This window comes from Polyodon spathula, chromosome 20 (genome assembly GCF_017654505.1).
Source record: "Polyodon spathula isolate WHYD16114869_AA chromosome 20, ASM1765450v1, whole genome shotgun sequence".
Lineage (NCBI taxonomy): Eukaryota > Metazoa > Chordata > Actinopteri > Acipenseriformes > Polyodontidae > Polyodon > Polyodon spathula.
In genome coordinates, this window is record NC_054553.1 from 5,943,010 (window position 1) to 5,965,479 (window position 22,470).

The window sequence follows — 22,470 nt, forward strand, 5'->3', positions numbered from 1 at the left end:
GGTTTGTCCTTACGTAGAAACCCAAAGAAAATTCTCTGGCAAACAACTAGAAGTCTTTCATATTGTGTCTTCATAGTTTCTTCTGAAAACAAGTCAAATGCAGTCTAGTTAAATGAGAAAACTAAGATGATACCATTGTTTTGGAAGAGACTTTCAATTTGTTGACAGTAACAGGGAAAGAAAACCAAACTACATTTGTGTAGGAGTGTGGCAGAGCACAGCTCTGCTCTCTAGAAATTGGCAGGGATGGGGTTAAATTCCCCTACCTGCCTTGGTTCATTGTGTTCAGATGGCTGGAGTTGATTGATCGTTAATTAAACTAATCATCTAATCAACCCCAGCCACCTGAACACAATGAACCAAGGCAGGTAGGGGAATTTAACCCCATCCCTGCCAATTTCTAAAGAGCAGAGCTGTGCTCTGCCACAAGGAGTTTGAGGCTTTTCAAGATTGCTGGTACTAATTAATAATTAGTCACCTGTTACTGTCTCTGGGGTTACAGAAATCCTGGAATGACCCAGACTGCTATGAAATTAGAGTTGTATGAGAGAGAATTGCATGTACAGTATATGTGTGTTTACATTATTTATCATCTCCCTCTAAAAACATGATGTCTCTGGCTCATTAGACAAACTACTACTTCACACCAGGATTCATGGAAAAAGAATAGGAAATATGCTCCTAGACCCTGACCTGAACACAGGAGAAAGCGGGGGCAGAAATCATGCAACTTGACACACCCTGAAACACAAACTGTGAAAAAGCACTAAGAAATCTGGCGCCCTCCCAGCACAACATCACACACCATTAACCATTAACACCAAGGAGCTGCTCCCTGCCAGCAATGCATGGCTTCTTATCGGACTGCCTTCTTCCACAGCAATGCCAACCACTTAGAGCTTGTTAGGAGGCTATTGCAGGGGCATGGATAGGAATTTAACTAGCTATGAGAAGGCTGTAGAACACTGGAGCCATTGAAAAAGACTTCTTGTCACAATATTTAACAAAGTATCTTACTAACTTGCTCAATCAGAGTAGACGAGTATTACTAATATTATTCTTAATTTTTTTGGAACATGTGCTTCAGTAATTTCACTAAACTTAAGAAACAACTTTTAAAATCCTTTAAAACTGTTTCTTCTTAAGGGCACAGTTTTAATACACAGGGAATAAATTAAACTATAGTTTATGCTATGGATTTAAATAAAAGCAAAAAAAAAGTCTGCCACATCATTAATACATTTCACAAATTTCCAAAAGGAGGCAGTGTGGCATGGTTTTTAGAACAGAGAACTGGGACAGTATCTATTAGAAAATCTGAGAAACTAGTAGTGCAGACAAGCAGTTAGAGTATAAGTGCTGGGAGGCTGTGTGGCCCGAGCGGTTAATCCAGAGAAACTGGTGGGTTATGCAGCCACTGTTGTTAGTTCTGAGAGACTCTTAAGCAGTGTGGTCCAAATGGCTACAAAAAACTGACATGAAATGTATGTCAAAATTAGACAAATCGGCAGTGCAGGGGGTGGCACTGTGGTTAGAGCTGAGGGCTTGGGAGCAGACTACCCACTAAACCCTTCTGTATGTTAGCAGGGTATTAAAACAGTTAGAGAAGGCTGTAGCTAGTAGGCTGGCTGTGTTAGCCTTCAATTTGTTCCAGTCTGTCGGCCAAGCTGATCGGGCTCTCGCTGTCTCTTTGTTTTATGGGAGGATCCCTGACCACCAGAGTTCTCAGAATTTAATACTGGCATACAATTCTCTGATTTCTGGAATCTTAAATTCAGAGATATTTTTTGTGTTTATCACATAACATTCGTCACATTCCCTTCAACTGGGATTTTTTTTTTTTTTTTCTCAGTTTACTGTAAACAGCGGTTTGTACGTTGTCCAAATGTGTGCGTTCTCAATGCTCATGCAGGTGCTCCGCCCATAAGCTGCACTGCAAGAAAACGTCATGCTGTATGTGATGACAACAGAACCTGGTAAAACATTTTGGCTATGGGGTTGATTTTATCAACTGGATATCTATTTTACAGCGCTGGGGAATTACATTAGTGGTTATCCTGAGGTTATCAACGCTATGCTCTGAAAAAAATAGTCCAGCTGTGGTTTATCACAGCTTGGCATAGGTTAATCAAATCTATCCCAACTGTAAACACATCATGTAGCTGACTGCTAAAGTAATAAATCTACAAATAAAAATAAAACAAATAAACCATGGGAAAGTATAACTAACACAATAACTAGCCTTCATACTTTAGAATGAGGCTGAACCAGGGAGACCTAATGCGCTGAAATCATGTTCTTTAGTCCTTCAGCACACAAGGCTTGTTTTCACTTACTCCAGACAGGCAAGATAGAGAACTAAATGAAGCTCAGACGACTTGGGGCTGAAATCTCAGGCGACAGGCTGGAGAGATGGAACATGAGGAATTAGACAAGAAAAAGCCTTCCCTCTCCCTGCCACCCCCGGATCGCCTACACTTTGTAACTAATTTTCCAAATGCAGTCTCTGCAGTCAAAACAGGGCTTCAATCATCCCAGTGCAAAGATTTTGATTTTAAAAAGGTTTCACCCTGGCTAGATAAGGATTTACCTCACATATTTGTATTAATATTTCTGGACTCTATCTAAATGTCAATGTCAATTACAGTTCTCATTCTACTATAACTCACAAAGCTCACTATCTCTAACTACCAAACGGTCTATTTATGAAATACTGAGGATTCTAATAATAACATTTTTTTTTTTTTACAATTCTAATTGTAAAAAAAAAAAAAAAAAAAAAAAAAAGTGATTGACTCTCAACAATTTAGAACACTTCTTAGGCAGGACTGGAACTTGGTTTTAGTTCTATAATGCTGCAAGAAAATATGTGCTTTCAATGCCAATACATCATGGCTACAAGAATAAATATGAAGTTTAATAATGTGCTATATTTTGAAATGTTGATTGTTTTATTTTTTTTTATTTTTTTGTTTTTTTTAAACTTGGTTCACAAGTTTTAAAAAGTTTTAAAAGGTTAAGATCAGAACATGAGATACATTGAGTTCCTGCAATTCCACCTAAAAATACAGCAGCCCCTAGATTACCTGATGAGACTGAATGAACCACAGCAGCTGATAACGACTGCAGAGAAATATTGAGAGAGATATGATACAAATTACATAGAGGACTTTATACAGCCATTCAGAAGCAAGAACCTCGTCTTATTTGTAATTAAAAAGAAATATAGAAAAAAGCTTGATCAAAGAAAAAAATTAAAACAGAGTGGGTGTTAAAATTCTTGCTTTACCTGTTTTTACGTCTGTACATGCAAAATTAATCATAACCCTACCTACATTACTGTGTATACATGTAAAAATAGAAGTGTGACATATATGTACATGTTCAAACAGAAAGTCAGTATCATCCCAAACCAATTGGATAAGCATTTCTATAGATAGATGCAACTTGCATTTTTATTTTAAAAGCTGCATTAAAAAAAGAAAACAGAAAGCCCATCTCCAGATGTTTCATTTTGATATGAATTTTGCAAAACAACATTAGGTGATCTGATAATTTCCACCTTTGATTTTCTGTATTTTTCTTGTCAATGGAGTTGTTGTGTGCTTGGGAGTGGGGGTGGAGTTTGAAATGGTAGCACACATTTGAACACATTTTGTTTCTATTGTACCTATTTTAACAGTCATTTTACAAGGCTACCAAAATGACTGATTCCCAGCCCTGAGACCCAACCACTAAGACACATTCCCATCCAGTTATCAGGTCTACCAGCAGAACACAATAAGACCCAGTCCCCAGCCATAACCAGTAGGCAACATACAGGATCCTTTCTTTAAAGAATGATCAGGCAAAAACAGCAAATAGCAGTACTGAGGTCATCAATGTTTTCTTGTTAAAAAGAGCAAAGACTGAGTGACTTTGAAAGAGGAATGATAGTGGAAAACCAATCTATGTTAAAATCACAAGCTGAACTATAACCTAAATCAGCTTGGGGTTCATAATGAATAATTAAAATACCCTAACTAAGCTCCACAGCCTTAACCCCAAACTGATGGGGTTGTAATTGAATTTTCTAGAACTAGCCTAGTTGGCCTGGGTGTTTTGTGTTTGCATTAACAAATACAAACAAGACAAAGAGGAACAGTACGATAAAGTTCCCTCTTGCTTTTAAAAAGAAGAGTGCTCTGAGTGTTTAGTTCTCAACAAGCGTACATTTGCAATAGAGGAAGTTGCTATAATTGTGTCTGTTGTTCCTGACTTTCAGAATTGAGTTAATGACGTTTTTAAATTCCCCATTACTAAAATCCTACTCATTTGCACCCAACCCTGACACTGGCACAGCCCTCATAAACAAAGATAATGTGACCTTGAGGTTCCCTTCCCAGGCAGGCAACAATATGACAAGGTGACGGTTTACATTTTACACTCCCTTGTGTATCACTTTGCCAAATCCGGCTAGCATTCTCAGAACAGGCTCTCAAAACATTTAACAATGTATGTATAATGCTGTGCCTGCTTGCTAATCTGATTGTGCTGTAGGTGCTACAGTGAAGCTGTGACATAACATTTGTAAAATAAATAAATAAATAAATAAAACATTGATTGTCAGTATTACCTAACAATTCAAAAAATTCTGTTGGGATCGGTTTGTCTTGTGTTGAAGTTATTTTAGGTTGAGACCCAGATAAGATCCGAGACAGAATGGTACTTTATTATAACATCTGTGTCTGTCACAGTCAGAACATAATGTCATTTAAGTAGTACTAACAAATTAAAAAAAGCTTTAGACTGTAACTAAGCAAAGGCTAAATAAAAAAAAAAAACATTATATATTTTTAATTTTATATATATTTGTCGACAGTGTCAGTTATTCTGTAGTAAGGGAGAACAAGAGCTAAATGCCCTGCAGGAGATCCCGTGCTAAAATTAAAGACAAAGAGATGGGTTTGCTCATCCCTAGTGTACCTACCACAACCACAGAGACAGAGAGAGCAAATTCACATCAACTATTAACTTCACGAAATGCCCCCTTTTCCATTCTCAAAGACTTGAATCCTGACCTTTTTGATGAAAGCCAGGGAGGCTAACTCAAAGTCTCTTTGTGCCCAGCAATCCCTCTGGCAACAGTTGAAGCGCGGAACAGGGTCAGTGCACATGACTGCCAAGCAAGGAATGGTCCCAGTTCACAGAGTCCGGGACCCACACTGCAGAGACGCCTACATTTACAAACCCATACTTAAGATAGTTTGTTTCAGAAGATTATGGCAACAGGGAGGGGATTATACTTTAAACAGCAGAGCGATAGCTACCCTTTACAATTATTACAAACAACTGATTTCCAGGGAGTCCAGATTGCTACTTTAAAAACATCAAGTTGCTTTGAAATATCGGCCTGGGAGACAGTAATAGAGCATCCACTGAAGCTTTGTCCATCCTGATTTTTTTGTAATCTAATTATACTGCTAACACACACACAGGTGTACTTAGATAACACACAGTAAAATCTAGCAAGGTTCAACTACTATATAATGGGAGTCTTATTTCCATCCATGTTACTACTACTAGACTACTAGACCATACAAATCTGAGTTTTGCCAATTACCAGTCCCCTGAGACTGAGGCAGGTTCAGCAAGGAGCTTTCTTTTTCAGGTATCCTCATAAGTGCATGCTGAGTTTCTGGTGTGAGATCCAGACACAGCTCCACATAACAAACCCACGTTAAAGTTTCCTGAATAAGTTTATTTTATTTTCCAATTGATATGCCCATGCTGCCTTACAGATAAGCAGGCTACCTCCATTCCTGCTGTCCCGCTGTCAACCTAACCAGCAGATATTATGAAGCTGCTGAACAATGGAGACAAGGAACCTGTGATGTCTCTGTCTGGACTCATCGGGCAACTGACCAGTAGTGGTTAGGGGTGATCGGTGAAGTGATCCAGCCCATTCTGAAGGTACACCCTACTGTAAGTACCGAGGTCAAACTCGTATCTAAGGAGTATTAAAAAAAAGTGGTCCAAGAAAACAGATTTCAAAAAGCTCAACCCAGCCTTGTTAAAATGAGTTTACCAGCAAAACCAGATTAAGGTTAAAAACCTCAAACTTTCCTGGAGAGCAGTACAGGTCACATGTAAAATGAAACTAATGCAATTCATGAAATTTAGGTAGATCCCATTCAAATCAAAAATAGTCGCCGTATAGCACAGACTATTTGTAGAATTACAAACTAGCTTGTGTCAATGTTTATTTTATTGTGATCAAAAGCATCAATAAAAAGGTGATATAATGGCATTTTAATGTTGTGCACAAGAATGAGTGTAACCCTTTTTTATGTTTTAATACTGTTAGCGTGTGTTAACAAATTTAAGTTAGGATGTCGACAGATATACTGTAGTTTTATAGTTGGGTCAATACATGTAACTTAGTACATATTAACACATTCTAGCAGAACTCAAATATTTCGTTCATATATTTTAATTAACCCAACATAAATTGTGCAGTTTTCTCAGCTGTTACAAATCAAGCGTGTTTTTTTTTAAAGTCTCGATTATGTTCATTGAAACATTTCATCATACAAAAATCCCAAAACTGATTACTGTAAATGTTTTAAAAGAAAAAAGAATGAAAGGAAGAAAAAGCTTATGAAAGGTATTGCTTAGTTCAACCGCCGAGAATAAATGTAAGGAATTAAACGATGCACAATTTGTCAAAGTCCCATTGGAAAGCCTATAGCCCCAAGGGCAGGCTCTACCCATCATATTAATGGGGAAATTCATAGAACATAATGACGTCAACAAAAACCAGGCAATTCTCCGTCTGTCTGACTCGGACTGCTCAAGAAATACTTTTCCACAGAAAGCGCCCCGTCTGTACTCAGTTTTGATTCGTTTTGCGTCAGATCTGCGAAAACATACAAGACATGAAATGTTACTTACGTGTTCAGCGACTGTGTCCCTTTTTCTTCTTTTCTTTCGCTTGGTAAATTTAGACCCGATCCTGGTAAGAAATGCAGAATCCGTCTTCTCTCCCAGCTGGTCAGTCTCAGCGTTTGAAGTGCCAGTAAATGTTTGGGGATTTCCTTGCACATTTCTCACTTGATTGGCTCATGTGGACGAGTCACATTTTTTCCATAACATTGACCAAGAACCACACAGGGATCATTACCAAATCACCTACTTTTTTTTTTTTTTTTTTTTTTTTTTTACAAAAAAAAAACACGTTTAATCAAATTAGTTTATCTATACACACCGCACTGGGGGGGGGGGGGGGACGTTTAGATTTTTTTCCACAATTCAAGAGTATGAATCATTTTCCAATTTGCTTATTTGAATATGCAAAACTTATGGGGTTTGTTCATACAATGGTATATATCACGTCTTACATAGTCTGTTCTTTTTCGTTTTTTTTCCTTTTCAAATATAGAATTTGATCACAGTCCCTAGTTTTAAATGCGCTCTGGTCTGAGGAGGTTATACTGACACGGCTGAGAGCGAAAACGTGTTAAGATGACAATAACAATAACCATACCGGCACTCATCATCTTTGTAAAAAATAGAATTAAAAAACACAATTACATAAACTAGGGTAACTAAATGAACTCGTAGACCTGGGAGATCACTTCTCGTTTTAATGTGTATTGTATTACGTCTGTGTTATGCAGAAATGTTGATATTAAAAACAGCATATTAGATATTATATAAAAATGAATACTCATGTAAATCAATTACAACTAATAGCAGAAAATAAAATCACATTCCCATACCGGGAGTCGAACCCGGGCCGCCTGGGTGAAAACCAGGAATCCTAACCGCTAGACCATATGGGAACCTACACGACGTCATATTCTCTCTCTCTCTCTCTCTCTCTCTCTCTCTCTCTCTCTCTCTCTCTCTCTCTCTCTCTCTCTCTCTCTCTCTCTCTCTCTCTCTCTCTCTCTCTCTCTCTCTCTCTCTCTCTCTCTCTCTCTCTCTCTCTCTCTCTCTCTCTCCTCTCTCTCTCTCTCTCCTCTCTCTCTCTCTCTCTCTCTCTCTCTCTCTCTCTCTCTCTCTCTCTCTCTCTCTCTCTCTCTCTAGTTTTTCATATGTTTTACCTTTATTGAATTTTAATGGATTTTATTTGTCATGTTCTCTCTGCTGTCACCCCATGGTTTTCATACATTGCTGAACTCATAGCTCTGCTGCCACCCCATGGTTTTCATACATTGCTCATTTTTTTAAAACACTTACATTTGCAGTTTTTTGGAAAAGTGAGAAGTAGATGGTAACACAAGTGTCTTTGAAAACTCTTCTGATGATGATGTGAATGAAACGATTGCTCTACTTCAAGATCAAGACATTGATCATGATGATCCACCCTTTGAAACTGCTGAAGACCCATGAGACAATGAGGTCCAGACAGGTCCTGCACCCCAGGGAATGAGTGTTGTTGGAGAAGGAAAAAATGTGATCCACCAGAAACATTATTTCCTGGTTCGTTTGACACACCACCAGAAGATGCTGATATCTTCACACCATTATGCTGCTTTAAGGAATTCGTCACTGATGACATGCTTTCTGAAATGATAACAGTGAAGTATCAGAAGAAGAAAAAAGTTTAAGATGTGGAAACTGAGGCCATGGTTGGAACTTCAGGATCGAAACCAAGCATGACATAATTGCTGTAAGATGGTACGACAACAAGCCTCTTAATCTTGTATCCTTATATGCTGTTGTCGAGCCCCAAAGCAAAATTCAACGTTGGAACCGAAAATAGACCTGTGATGATGTTTTTGGGCTAACAGTAGTCAGGGTGAATACAACAGATTCATGAGAGGTATTGACCTGCTGGACATGCTCTGCTCACTCTATAATAAATTCTCCCTCAAGTCCTGCAAGTGGTATTTCCAAGCAATATAGTACACTTCATCCGAATAAAACACGGCTCAGTGTTGATTTTTTTTTTTTTTTTGTTAAAAGTAAATGGAGTGGATGTCCATCTTTCACCAGAAGACATGTTCATATAATTTCAAGGTCAGAATTGAAAAAATTGAAAGTCAAAGAGTTGGGAATTGAAGTAAATTATTTAATAATTGTATTTTTAAATAATTAATGGAAATGCATCTTGTGATTTTAAGCTTGGCTTAATATCTATTAAATAAGTAAAACAATGTAATATTTTTAAAACTGTATGGGCCGTACACCTTTAAATAACAAAGCCTGAACTACCTCACACTTTATTTGTAATTTCATTAACCTGTAATTAGGAATTCCACCAGCTCTGGTTCAATGCAGGTCCAAGCTGGTTAAACAGGTTTAAGTAATCCTGCTGGAATTCTACAGACTCTCTTTGTAAAGCTGTGTTTAGTCTTTATCAATCACTTGGCTACAAACAAAAGACCAGTATATTGGCGTGCCAGTTCCAAAGTATTGTTGGCCACCTGCAAACTCCCTGTTAATTATAAAAGGAATACACTTCAATTCAACGGTAATTTGGAAACACATACACTAACTGAATTATAGCGCATTGGTAATAATATACTGCAGTTGTTATTTACCAATAATACACTTGTTGTGCACTTAAAAGCACTCTACCCAACTTGCGAATTAAATTACTCTGTATGGCAATCGATAGATAATGCATTGAGAAATATGCTGCAATTCACAAAACACATCACAAATATTTTATATTTTGGTGCAAGCCTGTACACGTTAACTGTGCAAAACAAGTTGTTCTGAATAAAAACAGGGTGTACATTCATCAGACACTGCCGTATGAGAGCCAAGGTTACTCCTTAATCATGTCTAAAAGTAATTCACTGTTTGAGCGTCATACCGTATACAGCCCCATGTGCAGTACTGCTTATACTGTACTCCATTAGATCTATTTTATTTGTGGGCTGTTCAGTGAATTAAACTGCACTGCATATCCCCATCTATTGATAACATTAATAACTACATCAAACAGTATTGCATTATTTTACATTATTTTGCATTATTAGTGGTTATATTATTACATAAAATTAAGAAATATTGCACTTAATCAGAAACAACTTTAAATAGTTGGGATCTTTGTAATATTTAGCAGCATTAAAGTATAATGTTTTTTTTTTTTTTATTTACTTTAGCAATCATTTTTAAATACCTCTTTTGGGTTGTGAGAACTCAGTTTCAGAGATGGAGTTAGGTTTGGAAAATTATGTCTGGACCAAGTTAAGGGGCATTGGCAAGGATTGTTAAAGAACAGACAAAAGCTGAAAAATATTTGGCATTTCCATGTCATTAAAGGATGGCACAAGGTAGACAACTTTATCTTCACACAGCAATTGTAAGAAATGATGGCTCAGTAAAAAAAAGTAAGTTCCATATTCAACAAAACCTGCATTAAACATAACATAGCACAGTTAAACTGAACAATAGCTACACAGCAGGTTTGCATTTCAGACATCCTGTAATTGGGTCTGTGTAAGTGATAGCCTTAATAATATGCATGGAAGTTGTCAGTATCCGTTTTATTATAGAGTCCTGTATGAACTTTCCAGTGTGAAATATACAGCTGTTTCAATTTAATTCAGAAAGGTTGATACACACAATACAAGCCGATAGCTCCCTCTGCTGGAAAGTAGTGCAATTTGCTACACATGAAGTGGTTTATCCTCAAAACTTTTTAAACTTTATATTTATTTTCATTGGGATTTTCATGTTAGGCAAGTATATTTACTTGTCTATTAATAATAATAATACAGTAAGAACAGAAAAAATATTATGTTAAAATATTAACAGTAGGTCTGTCTATTTTATAAAATATCTGTTTTGTGGATGTTAGAAAGATTACCTAGAAGAATACCGGAACAGTCATACATGATTTAAGCAAGCAAATTAGACCAACAATTTAGGACCGTCTTATAAAACAATTAACAAGGTGATAACACCATTTTTTTTTTTTTTTTTTTTTTAATAAAATCATAACATTCATTTATTTCAATCAAGTTAACTGTTCCTATAACAAATAGCCTCCCCCCGGATAAAATCTAAAAGGTGTTACTCTGGGCAAACACTTTACACAAGTTTACAACTAGGATGCCTAGCTTATCAAGCAATTCAAATCATACATTTATTGTATAGGACATTTTTTAGAAGAACCCAGCTCAATTTAATAAATTTTACAAACCTTTTGAATGATTCAGACAATTGAATTGTACACAAAATAGATTCTCATGCATTAAGCTTTTTTTTTCTCTTAAGTGCATTATGTTGATCATTTTCAAATCCACAAAAAGGGTAACATTGCATTAAAAACATGAGTCCTTAATGTACAGGTCACAGACACTCATTAACAAATCCCTTCAGTCTTCGTGAATGTTGAATAGCTTGGCTACTTCATTCAGGTCTGTATGCTCCTCTCCATCCTTGATGATCTGTAACAATTTAAAACAAATCAAGCACAGTAAACTTCATGCCCAAAGAAATAAAACAGAGCAAATAAATTGCTTTGTTTGTTTAAGTCAGGTCAGTAACAAATACAAAATTAAAGCTCCCCAGACAGCACTTTTTATATTTTCATTCCATGAGTTCAGATAACCTCTAGTGAACCCAGAAAACAAGCAGGATACCAGTCAGTCAATTACATTTTTGTTGCTAAACTGGCAGAATGAAAAACATAAATAAACAACAATAAATTCTCACCTTTCTAGCAATAGGCATTCTGTTGAACACATTCCATAGTACGATCCCAACAACTACATTATCTCGCAGGTAGAAGACAACTCCCTTCCCGTAGTCATCTCCTTGCTGAGGTACCTGAGGTGAAGATGGAGCCCTGGTAGACTCGCTCGCTCCGCTGGCAACTGCCTCCGTTTCACTTTCAGATCTGATGCCGGTACCTTACAGAATTAGAGAGTAAAATCATTCTAGTGACTATGTACCGCCCTTTTCAAAATGTGCACATAGGCACCTAAGAATTAGATCTTCCACCAGCTCTTTGCACTTGCCCTGTCAGGAAATGATGCGATTAAGTATACACAGTGAGCATACGCACACATTGCATTTCTTACCAGATTCCTCTGCAGCAGCTTGGGGCGTATCCTTTGCAGTTGCTTTTGCAAAGACTCCAACAGTAGGTAAACTGCTATCTACAATGCCAATGGCTTCATAGCCAACATCCGGTCCAAGGTCACTCCTTTTAAAAGAAAAGAATAATTCTTGATTTTGTTTTTGGTGGAAGTAACATTTCTAAAATTAGCTAGGTGCACTTTACGATACAAAGCTTAACAGTAATACAGTTTCAAAAGGAGAATTCAGTTAATGGTTTTCATAAAAAGAAAAAAAACTGCTTACATTGAATACAAGAAATTTAATTTTTTTTCCATCCAACTGGAAAAACAAACATGCAAAAAATCTCTTGTACTCCACTGTCTTGTGTGGAGTGGAAAGAAATGAGCACTGTGAACAAAAAACAAGGTACTCTCTGGTTAACTTGAAACAATCTCAGGTGATAGAATTCTTACCAGAACATGGACTGGTGCCAGTATGGTTTGTTTGCCCCGCTCATGTTCTCCCCGGCAAGCCTGCCACTTACAACAGCGTGGTCGTGATGCTCCACCCGCCTGCGGCCCAGTCTTATGTCATAAAAACAGGCAGCATCGCCAGCCTGGGTACAGAGTAGAGGTGTGTCAGCTACTGAAACCACATTAAAAGATTTACCGTACATTCATTGACTTAACACCGATTGTGCAAGGAACTTAGGGTAAAGAAATGATTACAGAAAGTCTTGGACCAAGATGGTGCATCAAATATTGTGCTTGCATGTTGACTTTACAGGAGGTCCAATTTATACCCACCTTGTCCTAAACATGGGATCCTTTTTAAACATTTAAACCCAACTGGGGTAGTTCAACATATTTTGTGATGCAGTGGTTTGAGTCCTGAGAGATGGCTGGAAAAAGTTTACCAAAATATTCCAACTGAAGAAGCTGCACAGGATTAATAAACAAATGATTTTTCCAACTCCAGCACAACACACAGATTTACCAGACAACGGAAAGCCAAACCCAATTAGTTGCAAAACTGAGTAGAAAAACATTTCTATTAACCTACCACCCAGATATTGGAGCGAGCCTGGAGTTCTGCATTAACTCTGAATCCCCCAAAGTCAGAGTCCACTTCGAGACCGGCTGACTTGGCAAGTTCCACATTGGGCTCCAGTCCCACAGCTGCCACAATGTGATCAGTCTTTACCTGTCACAGGAAAAAAAATTCACATATTAGGTCACACACTTTTTTCTTGGTAAATAAACATTTCAAAGGGACTAATGTCTTCCACCTATCTTGCCATTTAATCTTCAGGGTCTGTATTAAAATAATTTACACTTGGGATAAATAACCCTATAGTAATGATTATAGTTCCCTCTCTATTAGATACAATATGTTGATCTAACACTACATTAACATCTTCATTTACTACCTTGTATCTGTAAGACAGCCCAAAGGAGCACATTTTAGTAGCTTTGCTCATTCCTCAAATCATTTAAAACAAAATTAATTTAAGCAAAATAAATAAATACAAAATCAGGTATTTACCACTCTACCATCCTTGAGTTTTATTTCCAGCTTGTCATCTTGGTAACTCACTGACTTCACAACAGAGTCTGTCAACACATTGACTCCCTCTGGAACAGAACCGTAGATAAAGTCGTCACCACCGCCAGCATTCAATCAGTATTAAAGCAATGTAGGGAAGGTAAGTGCATTCCCTACCTGTCTTCACTTTGTCAGTGGTCCAGTTGCTGAGGTACTCTGGCAGCACCTTCCCCATATTACCTCCCTCAGGAAACAACTGGTTGACCTCCAGACCGGATTCACGTGCTGCATAGAGAAACCAAAAATAAATTAATAATACAATAGTAGTAACAATTAAAAAAAAAAAAAAAGTAGTAGTCTAGATCTTGCCTTGCAGGCCTATAAAGAATTATTCACAGATCATAGAGCTGGCAGAAGCTGCAGTTACACTGAACAAAAATATAAAAGCAACTATTTCAAAGATTTTACTGAGTTACAGTTCATATAAGGAAATCAGTCAATTGAAATAAATTCATTAGGCCCTAATCTATGGATTTCACATGACTGGGAATACAGATATGCATCTGTTGGTCACATATACCTTAAAAAAAAAAAAAAAAAAAAAAGGTAGGGGCGTGGATCAGAAAACCAGTCAGTATCTGGTGTGACCACCATTTGCCTCATGAAGCGCGACACATCTCTGTCGCATCGAGTTGATCAGGCTGTTGATTGTGGCCTGTGGAATGTTGTCCCACTCCTCTTCAATGGCTGTGCGAAGTTGCTGGATATTGGCGGGAACTGGAACACACTGTCGTACACGTCGATCCAGAGCATCCCAAACATGCTCAATGGGTGACATGTCTGGTGAGTATGCAGGCCATGGAAGAACTGGGACATTTTCAGCTTCCAGGAATTGTGTACAGATCCTTGCGACATGGGGCTGGGCATCATCATGTTGAAACATGAGATGATGGCGGCGGATGAATGGCACGACAGTGGGCCTCAGGATCTCATCACGGTATCTCTGTACATTCAAATTGCCATCGATAAAATGCAATTGTGTTCGTTGTCCGTAACTTATGCCTGCCCATACCATAACCCCACCGCTACTACGGGGCACTCTGTTCACAACGTTGTCATCAGCAAACCGCTTGCCCACACGACACCATACACGGTCTCTGCCATCTGCCCAGTACAGTTGAAACCGAGATTCATTCGTGAACAGCACACTTCTCCAGCGTGCCAGTGGCCATCAAAGGTGAGCATTTGCCCACTGAAGTCTGTTATGATGCCGACCTGCAGTCAGGTCAAGAACCTGGTGAGGACGACAAGCATGCAGAGGAGCTTCCCTGAGATGGTTTCTGACAGTTTGTGCAGAAATTCTTCTGTTGTGCAAACCCAGTGTTTCATCAGCTGTCCGAGTGGCTGGTCTCAGACGATCTCACAGGTAAAGAAGCTGGATGTGGAGGTCCTGGGCTGGCGTGGTTACACGTGGTCTGCGGTTGTGAGGCTGGTTAGATGTACTGCCAAATTCTCTAAAACTACACTGGAGGCAGCTTTTGGTAGAGAAATGAACATTCAATTCTGGCAACAACTCTGGTGGACATTCCTGCAGTCAGCATGCCAACTGCACGCTCCCTCAAAACTTGAGACATCTGTGGCATTGTGCTGTGTGACAAATCTGCACATTTTAGAGTAGTCTTTTATTGTCCCCAGCACAAGGTGCACCTGTGTAATGATCATGCGGTTTAATCAGCTTCTTGATATGCCACACCTGTCAGGTGGATGAATTATCTTGGCAAAGGAGAAATGCTCACTAACAGGGATGAAAACAAATTTGTGCACAAAATTTGAGCTTTTTGTGCATATGGAAAATTTCTGGGATCTTTTATTTCAGCTCATGAAACATGGGACCAACATTTGTTGCGTTTATATTTTTGTTCAGTGTAGATAGGCAGAGAAGATACACTCTTTACTGCACATCTGCCAATTTAGGAAAGTAACCTTACAGAAGAACTTAATTTACCGGCTTCTGTTTTGAATGGAGTTCTGCAGAATTAAAATTAAGTGCTTGCAATACCTCTCCTTCCCAGGGCACAAGCCAATTCACTTCCCATGAAACCGCCACCAATAATTGTGATTGACTTTATGTCTTTAGAAATCTTCTCCAAGGACTTGAAATCTTCAATCTAGAGTATGGAGCGGAAGACAAATTCAATGCTTACAAGAAAATAAAGTCAACGAGACAAACACAAAACTGATTTGGAAGCAAGCTAATTTTGTGAAGCTTGGAATAACATTTTTAGCCCAATCAATCCCCATTCAATTCATTCTGCATCCTAGCACGTGTGAGGCATAACTTACCTTTCTGAACAGTGTTGTCCTCTTTATCACTTCCTCCCCAGCCCTTTCAATAGCCTGGAGATTTCGTGGACTTCCACCTTAGGTAGAACAATTACACGAGTTAGCAAATGGTAACTGCAATATTTAAAAAACTTCCAACAGAAAAGACCCATCGTAGATTACCAAAGGATCACATTATAGCAGTGGGTTTACCTGTTGCTATCAAGCACTTCTCGTAAGAGATTTCAGACCCATCATCAAGTCTCACTTTGTTTTCCCTCACATCCATGTGTACCACCTACAGTACAATAAGAAACAGGATATAGATCTGGTCAACTTAATTCCTAACTGCAAACATAACTTAAACAATTGCGTGTCTTTTGCACACATCAGTAAATACAGACAGAGAGAGAGAATCCAAATATTAAGAAAATGTGCTGCTAATGTATATGAAACACAAGGTTTACAGCTTTACATCCAGATTTCTTAGAATTTTAAAACAGGTTTACTGGATGTTATTCTAAAAACTGACAAGTTTTCTATAAATTCAAATTTGAAATAAATCTTATCTATCAACTGCTGCAAACATTAACCTTTTTTCTGTTGAGAACAGCCACTCCTCCATTCTCTACATAAGGCAGGTCCCGAGGGCTGACATAAAAGGATGGTGGCTGGAAGTATATACTGCAAATACAAACATAGGGCCCATTAGGAACAAACAGCAGAAGTTTGAGATAGACTATATATAATCTATATATAATATATATAAATATCTATATATTTTTTTTATTGCCTGTATAACCGTTGTTATCAAATAGGGTCAGAAATAGGTCTTTTTGCTTTATGCTAGAGGAACTATAATTTCCCAAAAGCTTTAGGGGACAGCTCACCTCCTCTCTTTGCCATTCCACTGTTTAAACCGTAACGTCTCGTTCACGTTAGGATCATCAGAAAACCAGAGCTCCTTCGAGAGAGGCGGACGCATATATGGCAGCTCCGCTTCTTCTGAGACAATGAGGACCTGCGACAGACAAAACACTGTATTACATAGAGACAATGCATTATTTTTTTACTCACATCCCCCTACTGCAACACTTTCCACTCACTATTTTTTTTGTTCTGGCTTGCTGCTAGTGTAAAGCTTTTGTCAACGGCCTAGTCATTGTGCTGGTCAGATGCCCATTCCAGATCACATTACAAATCAAACGGTCTTTCAGCCACAAGAATATGACTCAGGTTAAGTTAACCATTGTGGGACACAAGCCATAATGTAATGATGTAACCAATCAAATACAACACCAATTTAATATCAGAAGTGTTTCTGTTTTCTTTTACATAAAATATTTAAGGATACCAAATCAAGCTGTGAAAACAAAAGTTTCTGGACTCAAAAAAAAAAATCAGGAAAAAGAATGCAATGAATCTACTATGACATTTCAGAATTCCAAATGTTTTAGAGAAATCTTAGGTGGAAAGAACAGCTGACTCACCCTGGCTCCTGGATCCCGGGCTCGAATGGACCTGGCTGCTGCAAAGGAGGCTGTGCCACCGCCAATGAGAAGGTAAGGAGCATGAGGAGGGACCTCGGGACGGGGAACTGTTTCTGGAGCTGGAACACATTTCATTGAGAATTTCAGAGAGGAAGGAGTCTACATGGAAGGGACAAGGTAGGTGTATGAAGAACCTCGACATAATGTTTCAGAAACCCAGCGCAGTATAGATCAACCAGCTAAACCTGCCAGCACCCAACCTAGATGAAAACAGTCTATAAGAGAGGTGCTGTGTTCTCAAAGTAGGAGAAAAAAAAAAAAAAAAAAAAAACACGTTATGGCAGTCTCAGAGGTGTACTGACAAAACCCAAAGATAATTCACAGTTAACAATATGGAGAGTTTTTCAGGAATATAAATGTGTAAAGTGCCCTTTTGGATACAGCTGATGAATTCTCTTTCTTCAAAACTGTAACAGTCCCATATGCCAGAAAAAAAGAATAAATATTTTGTTTCTTGTTTTTGAAGTTTTGTAAAATGAAATCCAGAAATGGAGGCATGAATATATACATCCAACCTTCTCTTGAGTCTGGTTTCTGAAAAGTAAACAGTAAACCAAATACAAAAATGAAACCTTTTGATAGGAATTGTTTTTATGAGGCCAAACTCTCACGTTTGACTCATCAACTCTTACCAACTGCTTCTAGGGGGGGATGCTCGGTTTCCACAGGTGGGGCTTCTGAAGGGGGGGCAGTCTCTGTAAGCAAAATCCATGGGATAAAAAAAGCTCAGCGCAAAATCCTAAAACCAGGACTTCTCCAGCACAATGAAAAAACAAAGACGTGCAAGACCAAACAAAAACAAAAAGGATGAAAAAGCAAGAAAGTATACCTTTTGACAAAAACTGCAGATAAAAAAAATAAAATCTTCATAAAACTATATGTGGAAACTAAAGGAGTTGGGAGGATATATTGAGAACATTTCTTAAAATAAATTAGTCTTCATAAGAGAAAGGGTTTAAAAAAAAAAAAAAAAAAAAAAAAAAAATGGAAACACGGTGGATTGAAACAAAACAGGAAAAACAACACGTGAAATGCACTTCTACTGCACCAAGATAAAAAAACAGGTGGAATCCACAACCGTTTGCATGATATGGGTCCCCTTATGGTTCCCCTTCCAGGACTCTTTTGAAGCAGAATCCATAAAGATCATTGTAAAATATCAGGGACAATCAGGCACAAGCTTACAAAGAACAACGAAATCTAACACGGTTAAAACGGAATGAAGCATGCGTCTTTCTGAAGCCTTATCCAGCTACAGCACTGAAAGGGTTAAAGGTGCTGGTGTTAGTGCAAGACTCAAAGGGCCAGAATGAATATATATATAAAGACACACACACACACAGTTCTGTAAGAAGTGCATTCCTGGGATTATTAGTTATGCTTGGTGAACTAATGAGAAATCACACAGCCACCTTAGGAATGCTTCTCTTGGTTAATTCCTCTTCATTCCCACACATTAGTTAGAGAACTGACTTAAAAAAGCAATTTGGGGAAAATAGTAGAAATCTGTTATGCTTAAATTACTGCATAAAAAGGGAATGAGCTTGGCTAGGTTATTTAATGCTGTATTTTAAAGTAGGAAGAAGCTGAAACATGTAGATTTAATTAATTGCTTTTTTTGCCCCAGTTTAAAAGACATGAAGTAATATGAAGCTGCATTTCTATAGATGCAAGGAGCTGAACCTGGAACTTTTGCAGTTGTTTTTTTAATAGCCATGGCAGGCACTTCAACAGCTGGGGTCTCTGTCTTTTCTCCTGGGGGCTGAGGGAGTGATTCTTCAGTAACATGAGCACAGGGTACCTCTTCTGGTACAACTGCCTCCTCTCTGGGAATCTGGGGATCTGACTCTTGATGGTAAGAAATCACAGGGACTTTCTTATTTTTTGATTTTGAAGTGCATAACAAGATTTAGCATTTTTTGCAGCATTTAACACGCTCGGGGCAAGCAAAATCACGCGTGTTAAAATGCTACAGGGAAAGAGCTTCAGGGTTAAAAGAAAACTGACTGAAAAAAAGCCTGGACTCAAACAGAACTATAAATATCCTATGATGTGCACAACAGGTATGAGATTTACACTAAAGGAGCAAAGAGAAATCAGAGTACCTAAAAACATGTGCCTTTAAGATGAGACTGCAACACAAAAAAAAAAAAAAAAAGCGATACCTATTCACTTTACATCAGCAATTCCCACCGACAACTCAAGTTTCAACTGCCTAGCAACTTCGAATTTTACTACTGACAAACTAAAACACCAGGGAAAGTAGTAGTTATTCCCATCATCAATCACTTACCCTTTTCTGATCCACCTTCACCTTTCGCTGAAAGCAAAAAACAAAACAGATTAAACAAGAATTAAATTGGAAGAAGCGAGGCACAATATGGCGGGGGTAGGTAGGTAGGTAGGTAGGTGTATAGATAGACGGACCACCCCCACAACAAAAGAGATTGTAATTACATGTTTTTTCTTAACGCTACCATATACACACCTGTAGGCTGTACCTCTGTAGGGGTCAATTCCTTTTTTTGCCTTGAACCAATTTCAGCTATTCTTTCCTGGTACCTGACTTTATCCCCGTGTAAAGTATTATATGCCTGTAATACAGAACAGTTTAAAATATTAATGTTTCCAAAGAGCACACTGAGGCCGACAAAACTGAAGTATATATCTTTATCTTGAACAACTAGTTGTAATACTCAATTGCATTGGCATAACAGCAATATGTGTTCCAAAAGCTGTTTAGTTTATCAAGTACTGCCTTTGGGAAATGTAATAAAAAAAAGTTACCTGTACTGTTACAGCACACTGTAATTTAGAAGCTTTACACCATGCAATAAGTTATATTAAGTTTGGTATATGCAACAAAACTTCTGGCAAGTTCTAAAACAATAGAAAATGACCAGTGCTGCACAAGTGTTGAATGTGTCTCATATGAAAAACACAGGAGTACAACATGAACACAGGCAAGTTTTAAAAGGATTTTGGAGCAGACAGAAAGATACATTTAGTTCCTTTTTTTGATACGCATTTCCAGTTGCATCTTAGCCCGTGTGTATTGCAGCAGTGTGTTCATTTTAATTAAAATGGAAACTTACATATACACCTCCACCTAGAACTGTTCCTCCTACAAGTAGATAGTATAGCAGATTATCGCTACTTCCTCCTGGAGGCCCAGACGACATGGAGGCCCTCTGCATGGGTCTAAAAGAACTCCCACACTTCAGCACTAGGGAGACAAGAAAAGCACAACAATGTGAAAATGGAGTCTTTCAGATTCATCCTATTGGTGCAATTGTGTATTACTTACTATAGCTCTTAATGGACTTTACTCGCATAAGCAAATGTTTTTACTATAAATTAACTGCTCTTAACTGTAATTTACTGTATTCTTTGCTCTTATTTGAATTTGATCTTATTTTCTACTGATTTTATTGTACTTAATAACTGCTCCTAAATGTAATGTGATATGCTGTAATGTGATTTTCTGCACTGTGATATTTTGTAAGGTGATGCTTGGTATTGTGATATTTTGTAATAACTGTAATTCGTCCTGTACACCAGAATCTACTAATAAATAAATGCATACATAAATAAATAAATAATAATAGCAAATATTTATTAGGATAGCATCAACACCTAAAATGTAAGGTACTGATTTTAAACTGGGTTCCAAAACAAAAAAACTAAACACTAATGTGCATGTGTATCTTTCACAGGCTGATTGCCCTGGACCGCCAAGTGTCAAGATTACTGTTTGTGATGGACTTATATACAGGTCACTTGTCATCTGAAACTGTACGCACAGCACCTCACATGATTCTGCTATGCCTGTGTGTATATTCAGAACGATACACATTTTCTTAATAAAAATACTTAGCATAAATGTGTATACCTGGGCAGGTCTGTGCAATCCTAACAGCGAGTTATTTAGAAAGATTTCTGGCGTATGGGACACAAAGGCCTAGAACACATGACAAGTAGTTCAGGTAGCTTGGTTTGCCACGACCTTGGCTTTACTCGCTGTGTCTGGCTGAGGCCGGGAGAGACATGTTGAGTTGCGCCAATGCATGCAGTCACACAAACTATATTTACCACGTTTTACAGTGTGTGTCGGTGTCAAAGTCAGCATACGTGGTGCTCATGAACATTATCGGAAATACAAATAATGTAAATCAAGGTAACAAAAAAATGGTTTCAAAATAATACATTCCACAAGATTCTCACACTGTTTTAAATGGTTACAGTAGTCGTACGTATTTTAAACTTAGGTCTGCGGCCTGCTGTTGGCTGTCACACAAGACACTGGCTGAAACCGGGAGTGTTTCCCCAAATAAAAGAAAACGTTACCAAATAAGACCGTCAAGGTGGGGGGGTGGGGGGGCTAATTAAAAAAAAAATGATTAAATAAGTATTTTAACAACGCCATGCAATTGAATTCGGGCTTAATAAATGGTTTTGAAAGCAACTCATACTGTCAATACAGATAAGACAACAATTTGTCCACCTCCAAAATCAAACACAAAACGTTCTTCAACGGTCTTACCTGACTGCTTTGCGCTTTTACGGCACAATGTTGAAGAAGGCCTGACCAATGGGGCCAGCTTCTGCCAGGCTGTCCTGCATTTCAACATAATTGCAAACTCCTGCCACAACGCAGTACAGTACTCGCCACCACAGCCCGCCTCACTCAGCCGCGGAGCTCAGGCGCCTACAGCACTCAACTCCCTCATACTCTCACTGAACGCCGGGTTCTGCTCGCCCGCCCACAGAGAAAGGCTATTGGAAGCGGTAACGAGCCTCGGCTTTCTCCATTGCTCAATTTCCTAAACAATCTAACAGTAGCAGTTCCCTGTAAGCGGATTGGTTGAAAGACTCTTCTTCTGACACTATGTTCCCACCCTGAAATTAGAGGTCATTCACTGTCTCGTTTATAGAGTTCGTTGCATAATCTGCACGTCAATCAAACGTTTTAGCCAACTCCTTGTTTTCAAGCGTCGATTGGCTAACTTTAGCCAACATAGGCGGGGATTGGATTCAGGATGGTTTG

General features: G+C 38.3%; 2 protein-coding genes and 1 non-coding gene across 6 annotated transcripts in view; all 3 read right to left on the reverse strand.

Moving 5' to 3' along the window:
- The window catches only part of LOC121295519 (ETS-related transcription factor Elf-1-like), a 47,769-nt gene extending 40,695 nt beyond the window's left edge, over nucleotides 1-7,074 (reverse strand). For both annotated transcript variants that reach the window (XM_041220233.1, XM_041220235.1), the window contains exon 1: nucleotides 6,934-7,074. The gene's annotated coding sequence lies outside the window, so the exon portion shown is untranslated. The remainder of the gene's footprint in view (nucleotides 1-6,933) is intronic.
- Nucleotides 7,075-7,751: 677 nt separating this feature from the next.
- trnae-uuc lies at nucleotides 7,752-7,823 on the reverse strand. Its single transcript has one exon. It is a non-coding gene; the product is annotated as a tRNA-Glu (tRNA).
- A 2,646-nt stretch (nucleotides 7,824-10,469) lies between these two features.
- LOC121295587 (apoptosis-inducing factor 1, mitochondrial-like) lies at nucleotides 10,470-22,167 on the reverse strand. 3 transcript variants are annotated; one of them, XM_041220417.1, is made up of 19 exons: nucleotides 21,967-22,167; nucleotides 20,519-20,649; nucleotides 19,912-20,017; nucleotides 19,717-19,743; nucleotides 19,107-19,271; nucleotides 18,056-18,118; nucleotides 17,364-17,482; nucleotides 16,764-16,894; nucleotides 16,467-16,557; nucleotides 16,087-16,171; nucleotides 15,895-15,971; nucleotides 15,611-15,719; nucleotides 13,729-13,836; nucleotides 13,552-13,640; nucleotides 13,069-13,209; nucleotides 12,480-12,622; nucleotides 12,027-12,151; nucleotides 11,659-11,855; nucleotides 10,470-11,390 (listed from the first exon to the last, which is right to left on the reverse strand). In XM_041220417.1, exons 1-19 carry the CDS (start codon nucleotides 22,052-22,054, stop codon nucleotides 11,319-11,321), a joined length of 2,067 nt encoding a protein of 688 aa, XP_041076351.1. In that variant the 5' UTR covers nucleotides 22,055-22,167; the 3' UTR covers nucleotides 10,470-11,318. The 3 variants fall into 3 exon arrangements, with proteins under 3 accessions (XP_041076351.1, XP_041076352.1, XP_041076353.1); XM_041220418.1 differs by lacking the exon at nucleotides 19,107-19,271 and having other exon boundaries at nucleotides 21,967-22,165; XM_041220419.1 differs by lacking the exons at nucleotides 18,056-18,118; nucleotides 19,107-19,271 and having other exon boundaries at nucleotides 21,967-22,164.
- Between the last annotated feature and the right edge of the window lie 303 nt (nucleotides 22,168-22,470).

Excerpts from the sequence above, each read along its gene's own strand:
- LOC121295587 (XM_041220417.1), bottom strand. The coding sequence starts at position 22,054 with ATGTTGAAATGCAGGACAGCCTGGCAGAAGCTGGCCCCATTGGTCAGG. Across the intron at positions 20,650-21,966 it reads TAAAAGCGCAAAGCAGTCAG|TGCTGAAGTGTGGGAGTTCT; the intron begins GTAAGACCGTTG and ends TTGTCTCCCTAG. Across the intron at positions 19,744-19,911 it reads TACAGAGGTACAGCCTACAG|CGAAAGGTGAAGGTGGATCA; the intron begins GTGTGTATATGG and ends TTTTGCTTTCAG.